This window comes from Salmo salar, chromosome 10, assembly GCF_965601325.2.
Source record: "Salmo salar chromosome 10, fSalSal1, whole genome shotgun sequence".
Taxonomy (NCBI): domain Eukaryota; kingdom Metazoa; phylum Chordata; class Actinopteri; order Salmoniformes; family Salmonidae; genus Salmo; species Salmo salar.
Genome location: NC_138300.1, coordinates 34,973,105 through 34,998,870, shown reverse-complemented (window position 1 = coordinate 34,998,870; position 25,766 = coordinate 34,973,105). Strand labels below are relative to the sequence as shown.

The 25,766-nt window shown below is 40.5% G+C and overlaps 1 protein-coding gene across 1 annotated transcript; it reads left to right on the top strand.

Annotated features, from left to right (window-relative positions):
* rgs8 (regulator of G protein signaling 8) lies at window positions 1-25,766 on the top strand. Its single transcript, XM_014123050.3, has 6 exons — window positions 1-251; window positions 16,542-16,633; window positions 17,739-17,843; window positions 18,080-18,141; window positions 21,020-21,186; window positions 23,668-25,766. Exons 3-6 carry the CDS (start codon window positions 17,743-17,745, stop codon window positions 23,860-23,862), a joined length of 525 nt encoding a protein of 174 aa, XP_013978525.1. The 5' UTR covers window positions 1-251; window positions 16,542-16,633; window positions 17,739-17,742; the 3' UTR covers window positions 23,863-25,766.

Sequence of the window (25,766 nt, the reverse complement as noted above, 5' to 3'; positions counted from 1 at the left end):
TTCTCTTTCTCCAACGTTTTAAAACCGATGAGCATGCTATGTGGCTCCTAGCCTCCTACTCATCACTGCAACTGTAACAGTAACAGCAGAGATATCGCCACTCAAGAGGAGTGCCATCGCAGACATCCACACACACACAGTCACACACACACCAACGTTGGATAAACATCGGCTTATTCTTCTCAAACGTACGCTGGGGAGGTAGAGGGAGAGTGTCCACCTGCGCTCATCTCATACACAACAGGGCTAAGGTAAAGCATCATCCATATTCATCTGGCTAGTAGATAGTTTCATTACGTAAGTAAGTCCACTATGGATAAGGGATGGGAGGCAGGCTGCCGTTATGTACATCTGCTGTTTTAATGTACTATATGTCTGTCTGATCTTGACTGGCATCAGAATATAAAAGATGGAGACTGTTTGTTTACAAGACAGGCAACTATCATCATCTGGAAAAGACACACTGTTAGAGACATAAGTGGAGAGTGTGTTTGCTACTCCAAATATAGTTAGGTAATATTGGTTATTGATTATTTACTACAGCAGTGCATTGTTTACAAGTTTTGAAACGTACGTGTGTGTGTGTGTGTGTGTGCGTGCGTGCATGCGTGCGTGTGTGTGTTTGTGCGCATGTGCGCCTGTGTAAATGTCAAACAGTGAAGGAGTCACAGATGGAGAGGGGCGGCTTTGAAGCACCCACACATCCCACCTACATGTTTCACACCTCTCTCTCTCGCTCTCTCTTGCTCACTCTCTCGCCCTCTCTCCCTCTCTCTCTCTCTCCCTCCCTCTCTCTCTCTTCCTCCCTTTTTCTCTCCCCCTCTCTCCCTCCCTCTCTCCCTTTCTCTCTCCCTCCCTCTCTCCCTCAGATTTTTCATCTCTCTACTCAGAAAGTCAAAGCAAACCTTCCTTCCTATTTATTTTTCTTCTCCTTCCTCCCTTCCCTTCTCTCTCAATCAATAGGTATCCCTCTTCCTTTCAGTTTCTCACACAAGCATCTACAGTTAGGTCAATAATTTTTGGCAATGTTGATAAAGATGCAAAAATAACTGCATGAAAGTAATATTACAGATTCTGAGCTATGTTGCATGCAACAAAATGCTAATTGATATTACTTTATATACTAATGCAACTACTCAGAGAAAGAGATAATGTTTAAGTCATTAAAAAAATATATTAAAAAGATTGGGGTCAAAATTATGTGGATCTTTCAGCAAGAGAATAACTCCACGCACTAAGCACAATCCACATCGAAATGGTTAGTTGACCACAAAACTGAAATTATTCAATGGCCATCTCAGTCTCCGGACTTGAACCCCATTTCCATATCTGGAAACATTCTGCATGGAGGAATGGTCTATGATCCCACCCAACATGTTCTCCAATTTCCTGAAATATTTCAGAAAAAGGCACCCACCTGGTGTCCCAGGTATAAATCAGTCCCTGATTAGAGGGGAACAAGGAAAAAAATGCAGTGGAACTGGCTTCAAGGTCCAGAGTTGAGTTTTAGGGCGCAATAGAATTAAAAACAGTGGTGATAATAATTTGTACCCATATCTTTAAAAAAATATTTATATTACTTGTTAAACATTAGCTCTTTCGCTGAGCAATTGTATTAGTATGACATAATATACATTTCCGCATTTTTGAGCATACAATAATATAGCTCAATATGTATTATTTATTTTACACAGTCTTTTTTGCTCAACTTTATCAAGGGTGGCAATAATTATGGATCTAACTGTCTCATCCTTGTGTATAGAGAGAATCAACATCGCTCCCTCTATTCTTCCCTCCCTCTCTTCTATCTCTCCATTCCTCCCTCTTCCCTTACCCCTTCATCATCCCTTATCTCAGTACTCCTCCCTCCCTCTCCTGCATATCTCACACAAGCACCTGCCCCTAATCCAACAGAGATTCTGTGTGGCCACTCTCAACACAGAAACACTATATGAAAGTCTACATTCAAACTGTGAACAGGATGGGTATAAAAGAGCAAACAGCTGCCTAAACATAGATACAGCTACAATACTTTTAAAACAACTGACCCTACAGATGGTTAGCAACTGTGAAAGTTTTAAACATAATGAGCTGTCAAAGTTACACTTTCTGGACGGAGTGGTCTGCAAACCTAATTATCCAAATAAATTGATTACATAAAAAGCTAAAGTCAGGATTAAGAGCATCATTCCTGACTCTGCAGACAAAATATCAAAATACCAACAGAAGAGCAATGGTCTGACTTGTAGTCAAAAACTTGATAATCATTATACTAGTGGTTATTATCACCACATAGAGCATGAATCCAGACCCCAAAACACAAACATACACTGAACAAAGATATAAAAGCAACTTGTAAAGTGTTGGTCCCATATTTCATGAGCTGAAATAAAAGATCTCAGAAATGTTCAGTTTGCACAAAAAACAGATTTCTCTCAAATGTTGTGCACAACTTAGTTTACATCCCTGTTAGTGAGTATTTCTAATTTTCCAAGATAATCCATCCACCTGACAGGTGTGGCATATCAAGAAGCTGATTAAAAAGCATGATCATTACACAGGTACAGCTTGTGCTGGGGACAATAAAAAGCCATTCTAAAGTGTGCCGTTTTGTCACAAAACACAATGCCACGGATGTCTCAAGTGTTAAGCGAGCATGCAATTAGCATCCTGACTGCAGGAATGTCCACACGAGCTGTTGACAGAGAATTTAATGTAATTTCTCCACCATAAGCCGCCTCCAACGTCATTTTAGAGAATTTGTCAGTACGTCCATCTGACTTCAAAACCGCACACCAAGTGTAACCACGCCAGCTCAGGACCTCCACATCAGGCTTCTTCACCTGCGGGATCTTCTGAGACCAGCTACCCGGACAGCTGGTGAAACTGAGGAGTATTTTTGTCTGTAATAATGCCCTTTTGTGGGGAAAAACTCATTCTGATTGGCTGGGCCTGGCTCCCCAGTGGGTGGGCCTGGCTCCCTAGTGGTTGAGCCAGTAATGTGAAATCAATTGATTAGGGCCTAATTAATTTATTTCAATTGACTGATTTCCTTAAATGAACTGTAACTCATTAAAATCGTTGAAATTGTTGCATGTTGCATTTATATTTTTGTTCAGTATATACACTGCTCAAAAAAATAAAGGGAACACTTAAACAACACAATGTAACTCCAAGTCAATCACACTTCTGTGAAATCAAACTGTCCACTTAGGAAGCAACACTGATTGACAATACATTTTACATGCTGTTGTGCAAATGGAATAGACAACAGGTGGAAATTATAGGCAATAAGCAAGACACCCCCAATAAAGGAGTGGTTCTGCAGGTGGTGACCACAGACCCCTTCTCAGTTCCTATGCTTCCTGGCTGATGTTTTGGTCACTTTTGAATGCTGGCGGTGCTTTCACTCTAGTGGTAGCATGAGACGGAGTCCACAACCCACACAAGTGGCTCAGTTAGTGCAGCTCATCCAGGATGGCACATCAATGCGAGCTGTGGCAAGAAGGTTTGCTGTGTCTGTCAGCGTAGTGTCCAGAGCATGGAGGCGCTACCAGGAGACAGGCCAGTACATCAGGAGACGTGGAGGAGGCCGTAGGAGGGCAACAACCCAGCAGCAGGACCGCTACCTCTGCCTTTGTGCAAGGAGGAGCAGGAGGAGCACTGCCAGAACCCTGCAAAATGACCTCCAGCAGGCCACAAATGTCCATGTGTCTGCTCAAACGGTCAGAAACAGACTCCATGAGGGTGGTATGAGGGCCCGACGTCCACAGGTGGGGGTTGTGCTTACAGCCCAACACCGTGCAGAACGTTTGGCATTTGCCAGAGAACACCAAGATTGGCAAATTCGCCACTGGCGCCCTGTGCTCTTCACAGATGAAAGCAGGTTCACACTGAGCACGTGACAGACGTGACAGAGTCTGGAGACGCCGTGGAGAACGTTCTGCTGCCTGCAACATCCTCCAGCATGACCGGTTTGGCGGTGAGTCAGTCATGGTGTGGGGTGGCATTTCTTTGGCGGGCCGCACAGCCCTCCATGTGCTCGCCAGAGGTAGCCTGACTGCCATTAGGTACCGAGATGAGACGCTCAGACCCCTTGTGAGACCATATGCTGGTGCGGTTGGCCCTGGGTTCCTCCTAATGCAAGACAATGCTAGACCTCATGTGGCTGGAGTGTGTCAGCAGTTCCTGCAAGAGGAAGGCATTGATGCTATGGACTGGCCCGCCCGTTCCCCAGACCTGAATCCAATTGAGCACATCTGGGACATCATGTCTCGCTCCATCCACCAACGCCACATTGCACCACAGACTGTCCAGGAGTTGGCGGATGCTTTAGTCCAGGTCTGGGAGGAGATCCCTCAGGAGACCATCCGCCACCTCATCAGCAGCATGCCCAGGCATTGTAGGGAGGTCATACAGGCACGTGGAGGCCACACACACTACTGAGCCTCATTTTGACTTGTTTTAAGGACATTACATCAAAGTTGGATCAGCCTGTAGTGTGGTTTTCCACTTTAATTTTGAGTGTGACTCCAAATCCAGACCTCCATGTGTTGATAAATTGGATTTCCATTGATTATTTTTGTGTGATTTTGTTGTCAGCACATTCAACTATGTAAAGAAAAAAGTAATTAATAAGATTATTTCTTTCATTCAGATCTAGGATGTGTTGTTTAAGTGTTCCCTTTATTTTTTTGAGCAGTATATTTTTGTTGTGCTAAAATGCTTAACAAGTTTCGTTGCAAAACATACAATGATTGTAAAACAGAGACAAAAACAAAAGCTTAACATGTAATTATCTGATGCTCTGCAGAATGTCCAATTACCGTGACCACTCTGTGCATATATTTACTTTAAATAGTAATTTCCTCATCACTCAGGGCTGGATTGGTATGGCCAATCTCAGGGTCATCACAAACCTTGTGTCTTATGCCTCAATCCTCAACTTCCCCCTCCATGTGTGCGTGTCCGTGTGTGTGTGTGTGCGTGCTAGCAAGACATGTGCAGGTGCACATGCATGTGTGCATGCGTGTGTGTCTTACTCATACTTATTTGTCCTGGTTTAGAGTGCCTTAGAGTCTATTGTAGCCTACTGGGCAGCAGTAACTATTAGAATCAAGCAGAAGCAAACTACCACTTTGGGGAACAAAGTGACATTAACAGGACTGTACATCGATGTACCTGAAGAGAGCTAAGAGTAAAAATAGATAGACTGTATTAGTTTGATGAGCTGAGACTGAGAGGCTTCTGTCCTGGCTTTACCCCACGCCTCTCTAGATAAGCCATAAATCAGGGCTGATGTGTTCATCAGGATTAAGCCTACTCTATGAGAGTGTTTAGATAACAAGTGTAGGCTAAGTGCTAAGCTGGCGTAACAAGGCAAGGACATCAGTGAGACTGCTAGCTGCAGAACAGACAACAGGGCTATTTTTACCTGAGCGGGTAAGGTCAATGCCTCTGTGAATAAAATCATGATAGCTGGAGGTCCACATAACAATGTTGGAGCAGTGGCTACATGTAAACAAACAGGGAGGGAAGAAGAGATAGAGAGGGGCAGGGAGGAAAGGATGGAGAAAAAGGAAAAGACTCATGAAGAGAGTGATGGAGGGAGAGATGGAGAGGGGGTACAGAGAGAGCGATGGAATCAGTTCAAGCGGAGTCAAGTTTTCCCCTCAGAGACACAGTGGACATCAGACAGACAGACAGTCCCCAGGCTGAAACAGAGAAAGGAGAGCAGCATAGGTCTGTAAGACCAGAAATAACCCAAACAGCCCTCCCGCCGGAGGCTACACATCAGATGGCCTGACACACTGTCTGTGGGCAGCACGGGTTCCGCAGGAGGCACTTTTCTTTCAGACAGGGACATAGAAGGTAGCCAAATGCATGCAGGTGCAAGTGCACACACACACACAAACATGGGCGTCTGAATTTGTCTGAAAGTGGAGGTGCAAAAGGGGGGGGGTCCAGGGGATTTTTAGTTTTTTGTATTTCCTGCTATTCTTGAGGGAATCCCTATTTGTGACTCCTTTCAGGAAACTATGCATATGTCGCAGCTCACTACTTCACAGGAGAGCCACCACGCAGAAATGCCTTCTGGAACATGTGAACTTTCATGTGCCTTAATAACAAACTAGTATGCCATTTGTAAATACCAATAAAATTGTTAACCTCTATGGGCTAGGTGGGACGCTTGCGTCCCACCTACACAACAGCCAGTTGAATCCTGTGGCGCATTATTCAAATACCTTAGATATGATATTACTTCAATTTTTCAAAAATATGACTATTTTACACCATTTTAAAGATAAGACTCTCGTTAATCTAACCACACTGTCCGATTTCAAAAAGGCTTTACAACGAAAGCAAAACATTAGATTATGTCAGCAGAGTACCGAGCCAGAAATAATCAGACACCCATTTATCAAGCTAGCATATAATGTCACATAAACCCAAACCACAGCTAAATGTAGCACTAACCTTTGATGATTTTCATCAGATGACAACCCTAGGACATTATGTTATACAATACATGCAAGTTTTGTTCAATCAAGTTCATATTTATATAAAAAACCAGCTTTTTACATTAGCATGTGACTAGCATGTGACTAGCATTCCCACCGAACACTGCCGGTGAATTTACTAAATTACTCACGATAAACGTTCACAAAAAGCATAGCAATTATTTTAAGAATTATAGATACAGAACTCCTCTATGCACTCGATATGTCCAATTTTAAAATAGCTTTTCGGTGAAAGCACATTTTGCAATATTCTCAGTAGATAGCCCAGCATCACAGGGCTAGCTATTTAGACACCCAGCAGGTTTAGCACTCATCAAAGTCAGATTTACTATAAGAAAAATGTTATTACCTTTGTTGTCTTCGTCAGAATGCACACCCAGGACTTCTACTTCAATAACAAATGTTGGTTTGGTCCAAAATAATCCATCGTTATATCCAAACAGCGGCGTTTTGTTCGTGTGTTCTAGACACTATCCTAAAGGGTAAATAAGGGTGACGAGCATGGCGCAATTCGTGACAAAAGAATTCTAAATATTCCATTACCGTACTTCGAAGCATGTCAACCGCTGTTTAAAATCAATTTTTATGCCATTTTTCTCATAGAAAAGCGATAATATTCCGACCGGGAATCTGCGTTTAGATAAACAGACAAAGGAAAAGAAAGCATTCGGTCGAAGCGGGCACGCGCCTAAGCCCATAGTACTCTGAGTGGCCACTTGCCAAAAGCGATAAAGTGTTTCAGCCAGAGCCTGCCTCGATATCGTTCAACTTTTTCCCGGGCTCTGAGACCCTATGGAAGACGTAGGAAGTGTCACGTTATTGCACAGATCCTGAGTCTTCAATAAAAAGAGCCAAGATGAAACACTACTTCTCAGACAGGCCACTTCCTGCTTGAAATCTTCTCAGGTTTTGGCCTGCCATAGGAGTTCTGTTATACTCACAGACACCATTCAAACAGTTTTAGAAACTTTAGGGTGTTTTCTATCCAAAGCCAATAATTATATGCATATTCTAGTTACTGGGCAGGAGTAGTAACCAGATTAAATCGGGTACGTTTTTTTATCCAGCCGTGTCAATACTGCCCCCTAGCCCTAACAGGTTAAATTACAACCGTAGTTATGTTTGCCTCGGAAAAAGTCAGCAACCTTCCCGCTAGTCATGATGGCTGAGAAAATGAGTGGGCTGGACATGCCGAGAGAGGAGTTTGGATTGGTCTGCCATGTAGGTAATCCTTTTTAACAAGCCTTTTTTGAAAGATATCACTTGGTAGAACTACATAAGTTTTCCTCTCCACTTTCTGAAGGACTGAGTTTTGAAATCAGTGGAATTCGAGTATGATAGCTAAAGAGATTGAGATAATTCTGGTGTGTGATTGCAAATATGCAGACAGAGTCAAAAAGAGAACGCACAGAAGGCTGTTGTATAAAACATCTGTCTCCAGATTACATCTTCAAACTAAGGGCAACAATGGCATCCATGACAGAGAGGGAGAAGCATCCATCCATGTATACGGGTAAGATAGTCTAGTTAGCTACATTTTCAGATATTACACGTTTTTAATTTTGTCAGAAAGACGTTTTCATTTCAAGTTAAAATGCTAGCTAGTTAACGTTACATGTATGATCTGTGTAGTAATATTATTCGTATCTCAGAGCCATTTGCATTTCTAGTTATAGCCTAATGTTAGCTAGCTAACATTGAACCTTGTTGGTTAGCTACTTGCAGATTCATGCAGTGTGGTAAACGCTATGCGTTGGGACTATGGTTCATTGTTTCGCTAACTTGCTACATGTCTAAACAAAAGACACTATGCAAGTAATCATTTCAGTTGAATGTTCATGATGTCACTGCGACAATGCGTTTTTCTGGATTTTTTTGTTGTTATTCTGTCTCTCACTGTTCAAATAAACCTACCATTAAAATTATAGACTGATCATTTCTTTGTCAGTGGGCAAACATACAAAATCAGCAGGGGATCAACTACTTTTTTCCCTCACTGTACATACATACTGTACATACACACATACCCACATATACACTACCGTTCAAAAATGTGGGGTCACTTAGAAATGTCCTTGTTTTTGAAAGAAAAGCACATATTTTGTCCATTTAAATAACATCGCATTAGTCAGAAATACAGTGCAGACATTGTTAATGTTGTAAATGACCATTGTAGTTGGAAACGGCAGATTTTTTATGGAATATCTACATAGGCGCACAGAGGTCCATTACCAGCAACTATCACTCCTGTGTTCCAATGGCACGTTGTGTTAGCCAATCCAAGTTTATCATTTTAAAAGGCTAATTGATCATTAGAAAACCCTTTTGCAATTAGGTTAGCACGGCTGAAAACTGTTGTGCTGATTAAAGAAGCAATAAAATAGAAAGAGGAGTGGGAGGCCCAGGTGCACAACTGAGCAAGAGGACAAGTACATTAGAGTGTCTTGTTTGAGAAACAGACACCTCACATGTCCTCAACTGGCAGCTTCATTAAATAGTACCCGCAAAACACAAGTCTCAACACCAACATTGAAGAGTCTACTCCGGGATGCTCGCCTTCTGGAACATAGGAGTGATAGTTGCTGGTAATGGGCCTCTGTGTGCCTATGTAGATATTCCATAAAAATCTTCCTTTTCCAGCTACAATAGTAATTTACAACATTAACAAAGTTTAAACTGTATTTCTGATCAATTTCATCTTATTTTTAATGGACAAAAAAAATGCTTTTCTTTCAAAAACAAGGACATTTCTAAGTGACCCCAAACTTTTGAACGGTAGTGTATATCTCACTAGGTCAGGGTATTTAAGCCTCCATACATCCACTAATTCCAATATATCCATGACATTCATGATTTCCTTAAGTGCCTGAGAGTGATAGTTTGTAGTGTGATTTTCTTTCCGGTCCATAGAGGTATTTAAAACCATATTATAATCTCCCACCAAAATAGTTTTGCTGAGAGACCGGGACCCATCCTTCGAAAAGAGCACTCAATGCCACCCACAGAATAGAAGCAGATTAATCGTCAAAAGCATTTCCATCGCGCTCACCTCGATTTGTATTATACAATATATAGCTATTAATATATATATATTATTATTTTATTTTTTTAAATCCTGTTTATCTTAATTTACATAATTAGCAATTCACATTTGTAATAATGTAGGCAGTTTATGCAAAGGATTGTTACTTCTTACCAGTATTGCCATTACCAAAATTACATTATGGGAAGCAATTATTATTTTAGAAAACAATTATTGTGATTCATCCTATATTGTCCCTAACATAGTATACAACCCCGCAACAGTTGTGGGATACACACACACACACACACACACACACACACACACACACACACACACACACACACACACACACACACACACACACACACACACACACACACATACACACATACACACATACACACCCAACCCCTTTCCTGAAAAACAACAATAGACTCAGAATCTCAACAGTTGCACCATCCCAGAGCCCAACTCAAGAAAGGTCTTGATTTACAAATGCATATAGAGTTTCAGCTTTATGAGAAGGCCTGCAAAACTGAGGAGATTTGATTAACCCTTGTCACGGTGATGGAGATCAGACTAGGTGATGGAGATCAGACATACCCCCTTCGCCTGAAACATCCACACATATACCCCGTTTTGACCATATTCCCAAGCATCGCCGTGAAGTCAGAGCTTTGATGATTTTGTGCCACCAGGGCCGCAATAATAATTTACTCAGTACTTTGTTGAAAAACCTTTGGCAGCTTTTACAGCCTCGGGTCTTCTTGGGTATGACGCTACAAGCTTGGCACACCTGTATTAATGGAGTTTCTCCCATTCTTCTCTGCAGATGCTCTCAAGCTCTGTCAGGATGGATGGGGAGAGTCACTTCAAAGCTAATTTCAGGTCTCTCCAGAGATGTTCAATCGGGTTCAAGTCCGGGCTCTGGCTGGGCCACTCAACGACATTCAGAGATTTGTCCCGAACCCACTCCCGCATTGTCTTGGTTGTGTGCTTAGGGTTGTTGTCCTGTTGGTAGGTGAACCTTCGGCCAAGTCCGAGGTCCTGAGTGCTCGGGATCAGATTTTCATCCAGGATCTCTCTGTACTTTGCTCTGTTCATCTTTCCCTTTATCCTGACTAGTCTCCCAGTCCGAGCCGCTGATAAACATCCCCACAGCATGATGCTGCCACCACCATGCTTCACCGTAGGGATGGTGCCAGGCTTACTCCAGATGTGACGCTTGGCATTCAGGCCAAAGAGTTCAATCTTGCTTTCATCAAACCAGAGAATCTTGTTTTTCATCGTCTTAGAGTCCTTTAGGTGTCTTTTGGCAAACTCCAAGTGGGCTGTCATGTGCCTTTTACTGAGGAGTGGTTTCAATCTGGCCACTCTACCATAATGGCCTGATTGGTGGAGTGCTGTAGACATGGTTGTTCTTCTGGAAGGTTCTACCATCTCCACGGAGGAACTCTGGAGCTCTGTCAGAGTGACCATCAGGTTCTTGGTCATCTCACTACTGTAAGTCGCTCTGGATAAGAGCGTCTGCTAAATGACTAAAATGTAAAATGTAAATGTAAAATGAGTACCTGGGATAGGATTAAGTAATCCTTCAAACCCCCCCTACCTTCCCCCCCCAAAAAATATATAGATATACTATTGTAAAGTGGTTGTTCCACTGGATATCATAAGGTGAATGCACCAATTTGTAAGTCGCACTGGATAAGAGCGTTTGCTAAATGACGTAAATATTTCCGGTCACCTTGCCCTGATTAAAAGCAGTGGTTCGCGCTTTCAGTTTTGCGCGAATGCTGCCATCAATCCACAGTTTCTGGTTGGGGAAGGTTTTAATCGACGCTGTGAGTACAACATCACCGATGCACTTGCTAATTAACTCACTCACCGAATCAGCGTATTCATCAATGTTATTGTCCGACGCTATGCAGAACATATCCCAGTCCACATGATCGAAGCAATCTTGAAGCGTGGAATCCGATTGGTCAGACATCTCAAGGATGATCAATGGAAAATGGATCCACCTGAGCTCAATTTCGAGTCTGATAGCAAAGGGTCTGAATACTTATGTAAATCAGGTTGTTCTGGTTACATTCTTTTGTACATTTGCAAAAAAGAAAAAAGTATGTTTTTTCGAGTTTTCATTATGGGGTATTGTGTATAGATTGATGAGGAAAAACTTTTAGAATAATGTTATAAATTATCAAAACGTGGAGAAAGTCAAGGGGTCTAAATACTTTCCAAACGCACTGTATATCCATAAATTAAGGCCCTGAATCTGCAATAGAAAGAATAAAATGTAGCTCTGTTAATAACCTGTTGGGGCTAGGGGGCAGTATTTGCTCGGCCGGATAAAAAAACGTACCCAATTTAAACTGGTTACCACTCTTGCACAGAAACGAGAATATGCATATAATAGTAGATTTGGATAGAAAACACTCTAAAGTTTCTAAAACTGTTTGAATGGTGTCTGTGAGTATAACAGAACTCATATGGCAGACCAAAACCTGAGAAGATTCCATACAGGAAGTGCCCTGTCTGACAATTTGTTCTCCTTCTGTGGCATCTCTATCGAAAATACAGCATCTGTGCTGTAACGTGACATTTTCTAAGGCTTCCATTGGCTCTCAGAAGGCGCCAGAAAGTGGAATGACGTCTCTCCTGTCTCTGGGCGAAAAACAGCAGGAGAATATTGCAAAATGTGCTTTCGCCGAAAAGCTATTTTAAAATCTGACACCGCGATTGCATAAAGGAGTTCTGTATCTATAATTCTTAAAATAATTGTTATGTTTTTTGTCAACGTTTATCGTGAGTAATTTAGTAAATTCACCGAAAGTTTGCAGTGGGTATGCTAGTTCTGAACATCACATGCTAATGTAAAAAGCTGGTGTTTGATATAAATATGAACTTGATTGAACAAAACATGCATGTATTGTATGATATAATGTCCTAGGAGTGTCATCTGATTAAGATCATCAAAGGTTAGTGCTGCATTTAGCTGTGGTTTTGGTTTTTGTGACATATATGCTTGCTTTGAAAATGGCTGTGTGATTATTTTTGGCAGGGTACTCTCCTAACATAATCTAATGTTTTGTTTTCGCTGTAAAGCCTTTTTGAAATCGGACAATGTGGTTAGATTAACGAGAGTCTTGTCTTTAAAATGGTGTAAATCAGTCATATGTTTGAGAAATTGAAGTTATAGCATTTATGAGGTATTTGTATTTGTTTCTTTTCTCTGTATACATCAATGATGTCGCTCTTGCTGCTGGTGATTCTCTGATCCACCTCTACGCAGACAACACCACTCTGTATACTTCTGGCCCTTCTTTGGACACTGTGTTAACTAACCTTCACACGAGCTTCAATGCCTACAACTCTCCTTCCGTGGCCTCCAACTGGTCTTAAATGCAAGTAAAACTAAATGCATGCTCTTCAACAGATCGCTGCCCACACCTGCCCGCCCGTCCAGCATCACTACTCTGGACAGTTCTGACTTAGAATATGTGGACAACTACAAATACCTAGGTGTCTGGTTAGACTGTAAACTCTCCTTCCAGACTCACATTAACCATCTCCAATCCAAAATGAAATCTAGAATCGGCTTCCAAAGCATCCTTCACTCATGCTGCCAAACATACCCTCGTAAAACTGACTATCCTATCGATCCTTGACTTCGGTCATGTCATTTACAAAATAGCCTCCAACACTCTACTCAGAAAATTGGTTGCAGTCTATCACAGTACCATCTGTTTTGTCACCAAAGCCCCATATACTACCCACCACTGTGACCTGTATGCTCTCGTTGGCTGGCCCTCGCTTCATATTCGTCGCCAAACCCACTGGCTCCAGGTCATCTATAATTCTTTGCTAGGTAAAGCCCCGCCTTATCTCAGCTCACTGGTCACCATAGCAGCACCACCCATAGCACGCACTCCAGCAGGTATATTTCACTGGTCACCCCCAAAGCCAATTCCTCCTTCGGCCGCCTTTCCTTCCAGTTCTCTGCTGCCAATGACTGGAACGAACTGCAAAAATCAATGAAGCTGGAGACTCATATCTCCCTCACTAGCTTTAAGCATCAGCTGTCAGAGCAACTCACAGTTCACTGCACCTGTACATAGCCCATCTGTAAATAGCCCACCCAACTACCTCATCCCCATACTGTTATTTATTTTATTTATTTTGCTCCTTTGCACCCCAGTATCTCTACTTGCACACTCATCTTCTGCACATTTATGACTCCAGTGTTTAATTGCTATATTGTAATTATTTAGCCACTATGGCCTATTCATTGCCTTACCTCCCTTATCCTACCTCATTTCCACACACTGTATATAGACTTTTTCTATTGTATTATTGACTGTATGTTTGTTTTCCATGTGTAACTCTGTGTTGTTGTTTGTGTCGCACTGCTTTGCTTTATCTTGGCCAGGTCACAGTTGTAAATGAGAACTTGTTCTCAACTAGCCTACCTGGTTAAATAAAGGTGAAATAAAAAAATAAAAATAAAGAGCCGGCACTACAGCGTAGCCTAATCAGAAATGTCATGCATCATGGTTCTTATAGCCAAAGTGAAACGATACAATGAATTTGCTCGTGGCAAATTGGACCAACACATTGGACCAACACCATCGGACATGAAACAACAATACAAATGTAGCAACAGCACAACAAAATAGATAAACAATTTGATTTTGCAGGTGCCATTTCATTTTTAACACCAGTGGTGCAACTAGTGCTTTCTAAATGCACTGAACCAAAAAACAGTGGCGTGTGGGTGTGAAGCAAAACTTTCCAGAGTTCAAAACCATTCATCTTGAAGGACAGGGGCGGGGGTGCAAAATACAATTTTTAATTATACTATATAAAAAATTAACATATCTATTTTAATGCAGACTAGCTGAAAACACCACTAATAATTCTAAATTACACTTTACCCAATGGATCATGATCATTTTCTGGTAAAAAGTTGGGGTGCAAAAAAGGACACAGAGTTCTTCAGTGTTCCCATTTTTTAACTAATAAACACACTGGGATATTTATTGCAAGAAATGCTTTTCTTCATTTCTAATGCAACGTTTAGGATAGATAATACTGTACTGTAGCGACAGAGAGAAACTCTACAAGGTGAGACACTGCTTGCATCAATTCAGGGGTGTTGTTATTCACGCAGAGTTTTATACTGTGCAGGGTTATTTTTTTCAACAAGTAATAGATTGATTTGAAGTGATACATGTTCATTGCCAAATGGCTGCTGAGAGTGATGTTTGCTTGACAGATGGACATACCAGGATCTGCTCTCTAACTACATTCTCCACACTAAGAACAAGAAAACCAGGGCAAAGGAAAAGTCGAAAAAACGCAATGCATCAAAACGACATTAAAGGGCATTTTAAGACTCAGTACTTTCAGGGTCCCTTTAAAGCAACCAGGCATCTTTGAAGCGGAATTGGTAATGTTGGCATGTTCAAAATTCATGATGCAACATGACATCCCCGTTTTTTCTGACACATTAAAATTCAGACTCCTTTTTATAGCTGCCCCTCAAGGATTCTGTGCTTGCTGCATGGCTGAATAAAACACAAAGTGGCTTCCCCCTGACTGCATGGATTTGTCAGGGAACTTTATAAATAGCTCTGCAGGCAGGCAGGAAGGCACGTGTACCCACCCCATGTAAGCGAAAAAAGATTCCGCTCGCTGCAGAGCAGAGTTGAGAGAGAACAGGAAAACACAGATCTGCTTTCTACTGCAGAGAGACTGCAGACTGGTTTGAAACCTGCAATCAGCAGACGTATATTCCAAAAAGATTGATACCTGGAAAAGATATGCATCTTGAAATGCGTTAATATTTGTGATAGATCTGTGGTAATTAGTATGCAGTTATCTTCACAAATCTGACACAGTAATCGGTGTAACATCATTCGTTTCTCATAATACTAGCAACTATTAATGGCATTAGTCTCAAAAGGGTTCAAAATGCACACTTTGTGACATCATTTGGTTTTATATACTGTAGTTTCATCATGTGACCTCCATACTTCAATGAAATCTTATCACTGATGCCTAAAACTATATATGCCCATACATTAATATTTGCAGTGTTAGGCTGACTAATACAACAAAACATTCTAGATATATCAGTGTCATCAGAACATCTTCAGAAAAATGAAAAAATGAAATGTTTAAAAAGCTTAGAAATCAATTCCACATCTCCCTGTTGTTGATTTTGATGGCAAATAAGTATTTTTCTCAAGAGACTCATGGAAGTACTGTATACCCAGTCTTTTTCTATTTTGTCAAGTTACCACACACACACACAAACACAAGGACAAACAGACACACAGACAAACACACCACACACATAAACACACACCGAGCATCATAACAAATCCGCTCTGCCTAGATGGAATCTATGAGTGGAATCTTAAGAGTACATGATAAGAAAGCCCATTAATTCCAGTAAAGTGCTTTTCTCTAGAAACATGAGTGGTACGTTTCATGCAATGTTCCCAATTACAGCAGACGGCAAAGCAATCCACCATACACCATACAGCAGACGGCAAAGCAATCCACCACCTCCTTCAATAGCCATCAATGTTTTTAGAGGAAGTGTTTGTTCAGATAGATTCTAAAATACAGTAGTATAGTACATTTTTGCAGACACTTTCATCCAAATTGACCTAGAGTTTACACATCATGTATTCAGTATGTGTGGCACATGCAGGAATCAAACCAACAACCCCAGTGTTGCTAGCAGCACCATGCTCCATCCAACTGAACCATCTTAACCACAAATTGTTCTGGAAAAAAGTGGCCTTTAGGGATCAAGCTTATTGAATAAGATAAGCTTTAGGGACCCAATCAGTTTGTTGATATTGTTGTGGGACTTCAGGTGGCATCTGGCATTAGGACAATGAGCACCAATGGGAGTAATAATTACACTAACTACCTTGCTGTTGTTCACTATAAAAATGCATGACTTTATTTCTCTCCAACAGAGAACTCCAGCAACCACCAGTGATCTTAGAGGAGTCCTTGGATTACTGAAGCTTGACTGACCATTCTAACAAAACCAAGAGGCAAAGCAACAGTGAGTACTCTAACAGCCTACCCACCAGCGGGATGGAGATTGTGTCCCTTATGTAACTAACTACAGATGGGAGTACTCATTCCACTCATTCCATTCCAGCATATTAGGCACTCACTGCAGTACTTGCAGTGTGTTTGGTCTGTGTGTTATCAGGGGGACTAGATGCATGGTAGAGAAGCTCGTGGCTCACTATCCAGATTGGATGTTCTCTGGTGGCTAGCTGATGGGTATGTTGCCTGCTCCATATGGAGCTACACCTGCTGTAAATGTCTATCTGGGCATTTAGAGCAATGACTCTTATCAGACCCATCAGTATGTCTGATCTGTCTAATCCTACAGCAGCTGGCCAATAGGTCATGATATTAAACATCACTTTTTGATTATATCTACAACTGGAGTGCATGAAACACCATAGACAAAACATTGATCAGATATGTATGTACTGTAGTGTGAGAGAGTAAGCAGAAAAATGTTGAAAGCAAATGACCATGCGTCATCAGGTCGGTGCAGACTAAACAAATGTGAAGTGATGTTTAGCAAACTTCATCAGGCACATCCTGAACCTGCTCTCCACCTCCTCCAACATCTGAATCCATTTTGTTATGCAGTCATTCGAAGGGTCAATACACTACTTGAAGATCATGGCCTTGCTCATGACTGATGCATTACCATACTGCCTATAGGCAGGAGGTTAACATTGTTACCTTTTAATCCATTAGCAGACACTTTTCTCCAGAGCTATTTACTGCAGTGAGCGCATATATTTTCCTACTGGTCCCCCATGTGAATTGCACCCACAACCCTGGCATTGCAAGCACCATGCTCTACCAACTGAGCCACACAGGACAACCGTGTGGCTCAGTTGGATCCGAGCACTTTCTGAGAAGACTATGCTCAGAGCTGCAAGCTGTAGGTGTACATGGAAATAGCCCAGTCTTTAGTTAGCTACTGTAGAAAGAAGCTGTGAAGAGAAATGTATACATCAGAAGACAATCAATGTGATCTGAATCTGATATCATGTGTTTTGATGTTATGTGATCAATATTCAGAAATTTACTGTACTTTCTTACATGCTTGTATTCTATTCTTCCCATCATTTGAGCAGAACAATGAAGACCAGACTAGCCTGCCTGTCCAATAAGTCTGACTCCTACACCGACTTCACTGAGTTCCTGCCCCCTGCCCAGGACAGGACCACTAGATGCCTAAAGTAAGTAGACCTTTATATCCGATTGCATGGTGCCAGTCTCTCCCATTCATATAGTATTTAGATATTATTTCTCCCAAAACTAGGGATATGTAATAGGACTACTACACAATAGATGGTGTAGGGTCTTTTAAAACAAACCTTTGAAACTGTGAATATCTGTGTGTTGAAAACCTTCAACTGCATATTTGCATACACATTTAAAAACATGTGTCTCAATATCTCTGTCTTTCCTTCAGGCTGACACAAGACGAGGTCATTCGATGGGCAGATTCCTTCGATGTTCTTCTATTGCACAAGTGTAAGTAAAATTTAAATGATACTCCCTTTTATATTAAAAAGTAACAGTCAATCCTTCTCTTTAGAGTTAGATATAAATATTTCACCTTTTATCAACCAACCCCGCAAAAAACAACTGGGAGTCCATGTCATTGTTAGCGAACTGTTCGAAGCAAACCAGGCAACTTTACTGATTACATTTTCTCCTCCGACCCATTCTGTACTCTTTCTGTTTGTCCCTTTGACAACATGCTTGCCTATGTATTTCCTTTGACAAGAGGATTGTTTATCTGTTCCTTATCTGAGGATGTCTTCCCACATCAGCCCATTTCTCTCCCCCTAAACCCTTCTTATTTAACATCCCCTGTCTGTCTGGTTATTGTTGTGTAGGACTCCACAACACACAATGAGACACACTCTTGGTTGTGACCTTCTCTGTGGATTACACAATAACACACATACAAACACATGTTCATGTGCAAATACACACATGCAAACACATGCAGATGTTCACGTGCACACACACACATGTTCACGCAGAAATAGCTGTGATAACTCAGGCTCTCCACAGGGAGTGGGAAATTACATTGCACAGAAGACTTTAGTTGTATTATATTTGTTTTGATTTTGTAGTGCAACAATGAACACCGCCTAGCTGCTTTTGAATATTACTAGTTGTTCCTGCCAAAACCAGAACCTGGATGTTGTGCTGTGCAATGCACAGGGCAGGTTTTGCACTAGAAAAAGTTGACCTCTAAACCTCTGACTGATTCTGGCTTCATAATCATTATATCAGGCTTTGTTCCTCCAGTGGTCCTGAAAAGCAAACTAAATGGCTTACATTTTCTGTTGTCTTATTGTGCTGTTGCTTTGTTAGGATGCCTAATAGGTCAATAAAGTAATTATATAATATGTTGTCCAAACTAGAGATAGAAACATGTACACACAATCAAGTCATATTGTACTGTTAAATGTTAATGGACATTTGCATAAACATTGCATGTGTGCATGTCTCAGGTTAGTATTTGTCAGTAATGAGTTAATCAAGCATAGTATACAGTATACTGTAGACCCCACTGTCAACTGTTTAACAGGTGGTGTAGTTTGTATAACATAGACAAATTGGTGTGAACTTGAATCACGTTTTGAAGTCACATCCACAAAGTAACTTCTTATGAATCTAGCTGCGTGAAACTCTAGGTTCTGGTTCTACTTGTTCCTAAAAATATATATATTTTTATTTTATTTCACCTTTATTTAACCAGGTAGGCCAGTTGAGCACAAGTTCTCATTTACAACTGTGACCTGGCCAAGATAAAGCAAAGCAGTGCGACACAAACAACAAAGAGTTACACATGGGATAAACAAATGTACTGTCAATAACACAATAGAAAAGTCTATATACACTGTGTGCAAATGTAGTAAGATTAGGGAGGTAAGGCAATAAATAAGCCATAGTGGCGAAATAATTACAATTTAGCAATTAAACACTGGAGTGATAGATGTGCAGAAGATGAATGTGCAAGTAGAGATACTGGGGTGCAAAGGAGCAAAAAATAAATAACAATATGGGGATGAGGTAGTTGGGTGGGCTATTTACAGATGGGCTGTGTACAGTGTGTACATGTGCAAATATTATCATCAAATGACAAATATTATCTTCAGACACAAGGGGACAAAGAGACAGACTTTAGTATCGGGCTTCACTGAATCAAGACGCACGCACACACACAGCTTTATATTCGCATAAGAGGAACAGAAGCAGTACTATTTGTTCCCATGCCTTGGCCACATTGGCTCTGTCCTCACCTCCTGATTTAGCACTTATTGGATCTAACAGGAGAACATAGTTATCACATTCACCCGGCTGATCATATAACCACAGCCCATTTGTATCACAGCTAATCCTATTTATCTGGTTGCCCTTTGCTTCTGGCTGGGTACCTTAGGCTACCTATCTGTGATGATGTGGTTTGTGACTGCTTCTCATTTCTATGGGAGTCCATTTTATGCTGAACTAAATAAGTCTCCATTCAACATTCATGTATATGTTTTTCAATATTAAATTATAACATTTATGTGTATGTAAGCATTATTTAAAGAAAATCGAAAATCCTTTCAGAGTTCGAAATTTACACTGACCTACATTCACACATTAGAAGGCCTTGGCTTCATTAACACATCATAGACTATTCCTAAAGAGGCTGATTAAAAATAAAGCAGCGAGAGAAAATCTTCCTCCAAGAACGGTTCAATGCCTCAGGGATCTATTTTTATTTTTAACTATGTTTGTTGACAATGCTACATGCAGTCACAATGTCCTTCTGGTGATCTTCCTAAATCCATTGTTTAGTAAGAGTGTGTGGCTAATGTTGGTGATTGGGCCTGATGGACTACTCTCCTGCTGCTCCTGCTGGGCAAATGTTAAGCAAATACAGACAAGAGAAAATAGCGAGTGAGGGAGGGAGGATGGAGAAAACATGTCAATATGACACGGCCGACTGTAAAACAAGACCTCCCTCCATGTTATCATTGATGTCAGACAAATTGCTCTCATCTTTGATTGATGAATACAAAAAGTTCATTGGAAGGTTGTGGGACACATTTTTGTGTTCTAGTCGCAGGGCTGTTTAATGTGCTGAGAATGAAAACACACTCCTCATCTCAGACAATATCAACACATGATAATCAACCCTGTTATTATATGTATCAAGGGAACTACATGTGCTCTCTGTAGAAAAAAACACATCAGTTCCAAAAAAAACTGGCCCATGTTCAGAAATAGGTGCTGGGATACGATATAGATCTTTGTAAAGACACACACACTCTCGCTCTCACACAGACACACACACACTGTCCATTAGCTCCTCTAACTGGCTGATGGATGTTTTGCGTCGTAGATGGCCTGGCTGCATTTCGGGCTTTTCTCAAGACGGAGTTCAGCGACGAGAACATTGAGTTCTGGATGGCCTGCGAGGAATATAAAAAAATCAAGACTCCTGCTAAACTGGTGACCAAAGCCAACAAGATCTACAATGAGTTTATCGATGTCAAGGCTCCCAGAGAGGTTTGTGTTGGATCAACCAGCTAATGATGCAAAATATGCATTTTGTCTGTTTTAATGTGACTGTGGAGTGTTTCCAGATTTCTATGAAATATGACCTATAATTAATTACAATATCAGTAAAATAGTTTTCCTTCCAAAACATGGTAATAAAGTAGATAACACTTTATTGGAATAGTCCCAAGTAGATGGCTTGTAGATGATTTGTAGATGTTCAGCTGTTGTAGATGTTCAGTAGATGGCTCAGTTGGTAGACCATGGCACTTGTAACACCACGATTGTGGGTTCAATTCCCATGATGAAAATATACGCAGTTGCTCTGGATAACCTCTCTAGGGGAGGTGGGACCAAATCATCCCACACTATTCAACAGCCAGTGAAAATCAGAGCGCCAAATTTAAAAACACAAAATGTCACAATTCAAAGTTCTCAAACATAGGACTATTTTAGACCATTTTATAGATACACTTCTCCTGAAACGAACCACGTTGTCCGATTTCCAAAAGGCTTTACAGCGAAAGCAAAACATTAGATTATGTTAGGAGAGTACATAGACACAAATAATCACGCAGCCATTTTCCAAGCAAGCATATATGTCACATAAACCAAAACCACAGCTAAATGCAGCACTAACCTTTGATGATCTTCATCAGATGACACTCCTAGGACATTATGTTATACAATACATGCATGTTTTGTTCAATCAAGTTCATATTTATATAAAAAACCAGCTTTTTACATTAGCATGTGATGTTCAGAACTAGCATACCCACCGAAAACTTCCAGTGAATTTACTAAATTACTCATGATAAACGTTGACAAAATACATAACAATTATTTTAAGAATTATAGATACAGAACTCCTTTATGCAATCGCTATGTCCGATTTTAAAATAGTTTTTTGGCGAAAGCACATTTTGCAATATTCTGAGTACATAGCTCGGCCATCACGGCTAGCTATTTTGACATCCGCCAACTTCGGGGTCACCTAAACTCAGAATTACTATTAGAAAAATTGGATTACCTTTGCTGTTCTTCGTCAGAATGCACTCCCAGGACTTCTACTTCAACAACAAATGTTGTTTTGGTTCAAAATAATTCATAGTTATATCCAAATACCTCCGTTTTGTTCGTGCGTTCAGGTCACTATCCGAAGGGTAACGCGCGAGCGCATTTCGTGACAAAACATTTCAAAATATTCCATTAGTGTACTTCGAAGCATGTCAAACACTGTTTAAAATCAATTTTTATGCTACTTTTCTCGTAAAATAGCGATAATATTCCAACCGGGCAACATTGTATTCATTCAAAGACTGAAAGAAAAAAATTGAGAAGTCTCGTGAAAGCGCAACTCCAGTCTCACTGTCCCCAGGCTGACCACTTACAAACTCTGCTGCTGTACTTTGCCCAGAGACAGCAGACACCCCATTCCACTTTCTGGCGGCTTTAGAGAGCCAATGGAAGCCTTGGAAAGTGTCACGTTACAGCACAGATGCTGTAATGTCGATAGAGATGCAACAGAAGGACAACAAATTGTCAGACAGGGCACTTCCTGCATGGAATCTTCTCAGATTTTGGCCTGCCATCTGAGTTCTGTTATACTCACAGACACCATTCAAACAGTTTTAGAAACTTTAGAGTGTTTTCTATCCAAATCTACTAATTATATGCATATTCTAGTTTCTGGGCAGGAGTAGTAACCAGATTAAATCGGGTACGTTTTTTATCCGGCGTGAAAATACTGCCCCCTATACCACAACAGGATAAGAGCATCTACTAAATGACTCAAATGTAAATGTTCAATAACTGTCAGCAACATTTGAACTAACTATCCCTTATTCTAAACATAACCCTAACTGTAACTTTAGCAGGCAATTGCTTATTAACACATAGTCATACTATCAACAAACTATCTGTAAATCATCTATATGGGACTATCCAAATAACGTGTCACCATAAAGTACGTTATAAAGCAGCTTTTCTGTGTTGGAACGGTGTAGATGTAATCCAACAACAGAATGGTTATACCGGTCATTTAACATATTCATGCGAGTAGACCGCTGATTGGCCAGCTCAGCCAATGAGCCAACATGACATCATGTTCTATCAGGAAATAGCAAGCATTGTTTTAAACAGTTTTTTTCTCTCCAATTTACGCTTTGGCCATAAAAACGAGTATAGGATGAGTCATCAACATCATTTGGGTCTTAGTTAACAGAATATGAACTTTTAAAAGATAGTTTTCCCTCGACAGTTAATTTAAATATCAAAGCTAAGGGTTGTGTTTGTTTTTAATCTCGAGTTACTTCGTGTCAGATAAAAAATGCAATCCACAACTCTGCAATATTACACATACTTTGATTATATGGAATAAAAGTAATTTTGATACTGTCTTCAAATTTGATACTGTTTTTCATTGAACATTGACACACTTAGATGATTCAGATATCTAATGTTTATTTTGCACTCCCTTGGTCCCTGTAGGTAAACATAGACTTCCGTACACGGGAGGTGACGAGACAGAGCCTTGAGGAGCCCACTCCTTCCAGTCTGAACGAGGTCCAGGCCAGGGTCCACAGCCTCATGGAGAAAGACTCTTACCCACGCTTCCTCCGCTCCAAGATCTACCAGGACTTACTCAAAACGCAGTACACACACTGCCAACGGAACTCTGTCTGAAGAACACACACATGTGCAGCCGCAGATACATATACGCACACTTAAGTGATAATGCCGTGAAGCCAGTGTTTGGAGGATATATTGGCACGGGTGTTGCTAGGCCAGAGACAAAGTCGAGGCTCGGCAAACCGTGCCAATATATCCCCTAACACCAGCTTCTCGGGCATTATCACTTTTATACAACGGGTTAGCAACATATTCAAATAATGATTGACCTATTTTCATTAAAAACATTATTTTGATAAATGTATTCATACTATTTCATCGTTCCACAAGATATTGTCCCAAATCTAGGGTTGCTACCCAAGCTGGCTGGTCGTTCGTTCTATCGGTTCGGTTGCTAGAGACGCGACTCAGTCGTTCAGACTTTTTGTTCTGCATCTATGGACGCGACACAGTCGTTCTTTCTAAATATTACATTGCCATACTGGCTAGCAACGTTCTTATCCCTTGCTTGCTAGCTAGCAAACTACGGCTAGCTAGCAAACTAACTTACAGTCACGTCAAAAAGCCAGAATAACAGCAAGTAGCTGCATTTGCATTTGTTTAAGCTGTTTTCTAGTGACATTTATTTGGACATAACAATGAGCTAGTGAGGCGCAATTTCGCCTGGCATATAACATTTGCTCACTCGTCAGGATACAGTTGTTGAGAGGAGCTAGCCAACAACACAGCTAACGCAATCACTTCAAACTGAAGCTGGAAACACTGCAAACTAGCTGTACCTCATTTCGTTTTACCTTGTTTCAATTGATATTTCTTGTATATATCCATAAAAATTATGCCAGCTGATTCATGATTTCGACTGGCTGAGAAACGCTGCTTGCCTGTCGGTCTCGTTCCTACTCCCAACTACTATGGTACAGCTGGAGATCGAAATTGAATATTGAAACAATGTTGTAAATGTCGGAGAGACATACTGCAAGGTTTATACAAATCTCCTCTGTTGAAAACTAAATGTTAGTCTAAAATAAATGTGAGATAACGTATAGATCCTTTTTATAGTGGAGATCAAGTTTATAAATTGCTTGGCTAGGCTGATGAGACAGTGGATTGCGCAGTCAGATGGAACAAAGTAAATAGGCATTTTAAGTTCATAGATTTAGCCAGCTAACTTGTGGAATAGACACCGGCTGGAATGCGGTTTTAACCAATCAGAATTCAGGATTAGACCCACCCGTTGTATAAACACGCACACACACAAACACACACACCCACTTCTTCAGTAGTTAGAAGAACACAAGTAACAATTATTCCTCAAGTCCTAACTTGAGATATATGTGCGTAACTCAATTTCAGTCTCCCATTGACATAGTGAATCATGTGAAAGTTTAAGCTAAAAGTTTAAGTTTAAGTATCAAGTTAGGATTCTAACAAAGGGATTCATAGAATTTAGACATATCGTGATATTGTATCTTAGAACTGTGTCGAGCTAGTTTGCACTTAGAAAACAAAATACCACAAGACCTTGTACTGTGTATACGTGTATTACTCTTATTAGACAGCGTGTTGTTTTTGTTCATGTGTATTTATCCTCTCACTATATACTTATTTTGAAGTTGATACGTTTCTGGGAATTTTACTCAACTTTGCAGCACGTCATGTTCTATATATACTGTAATATTTTTTCAGATTATGAATATTTCGATTATTATTCTTAAAAAATTACATAGAATAAAGAGTATATTTGAATTACTTACGATATACACACTTTAAAAGATATGATTTAAACTTACTGTGGATCAGTGAAACTGCGTGAGTAAAATATAAAATATACATATTTGCAATGGTTTGTTCATAGTGGTGCATACCTTGAATGTAATGTCCTCTTGAGTTTTTTTTCTATAAAAATGAAATAACCTGTTGTCAAGCTGGATTTTGTCATACACAGACAAAATGCACAC

Coding starts and splice junctions, on each gene's coding strand:
- rgs8 (XM_014123050.3), top strand. CDS start 17,743: ATGAAGACCAGACTAGCCTGCCTGTCCAATAAGTCTGACTCCTACACC. Junction 18,142..21,019: donor TGTTCTTCTATTGCACAAGT/GTAAGTAAAATT, acceptor TTTGCGTCGTAG/ATGGCCTGGCTGCATTTCGG. Junction 21,187..23,667: donor ATGTCAAGGCTCCCAGAGAG/GTTTGTGTTGGA, acceptor TGGTCCCTGTAG/GTAAACATAGACTTCCGTAC.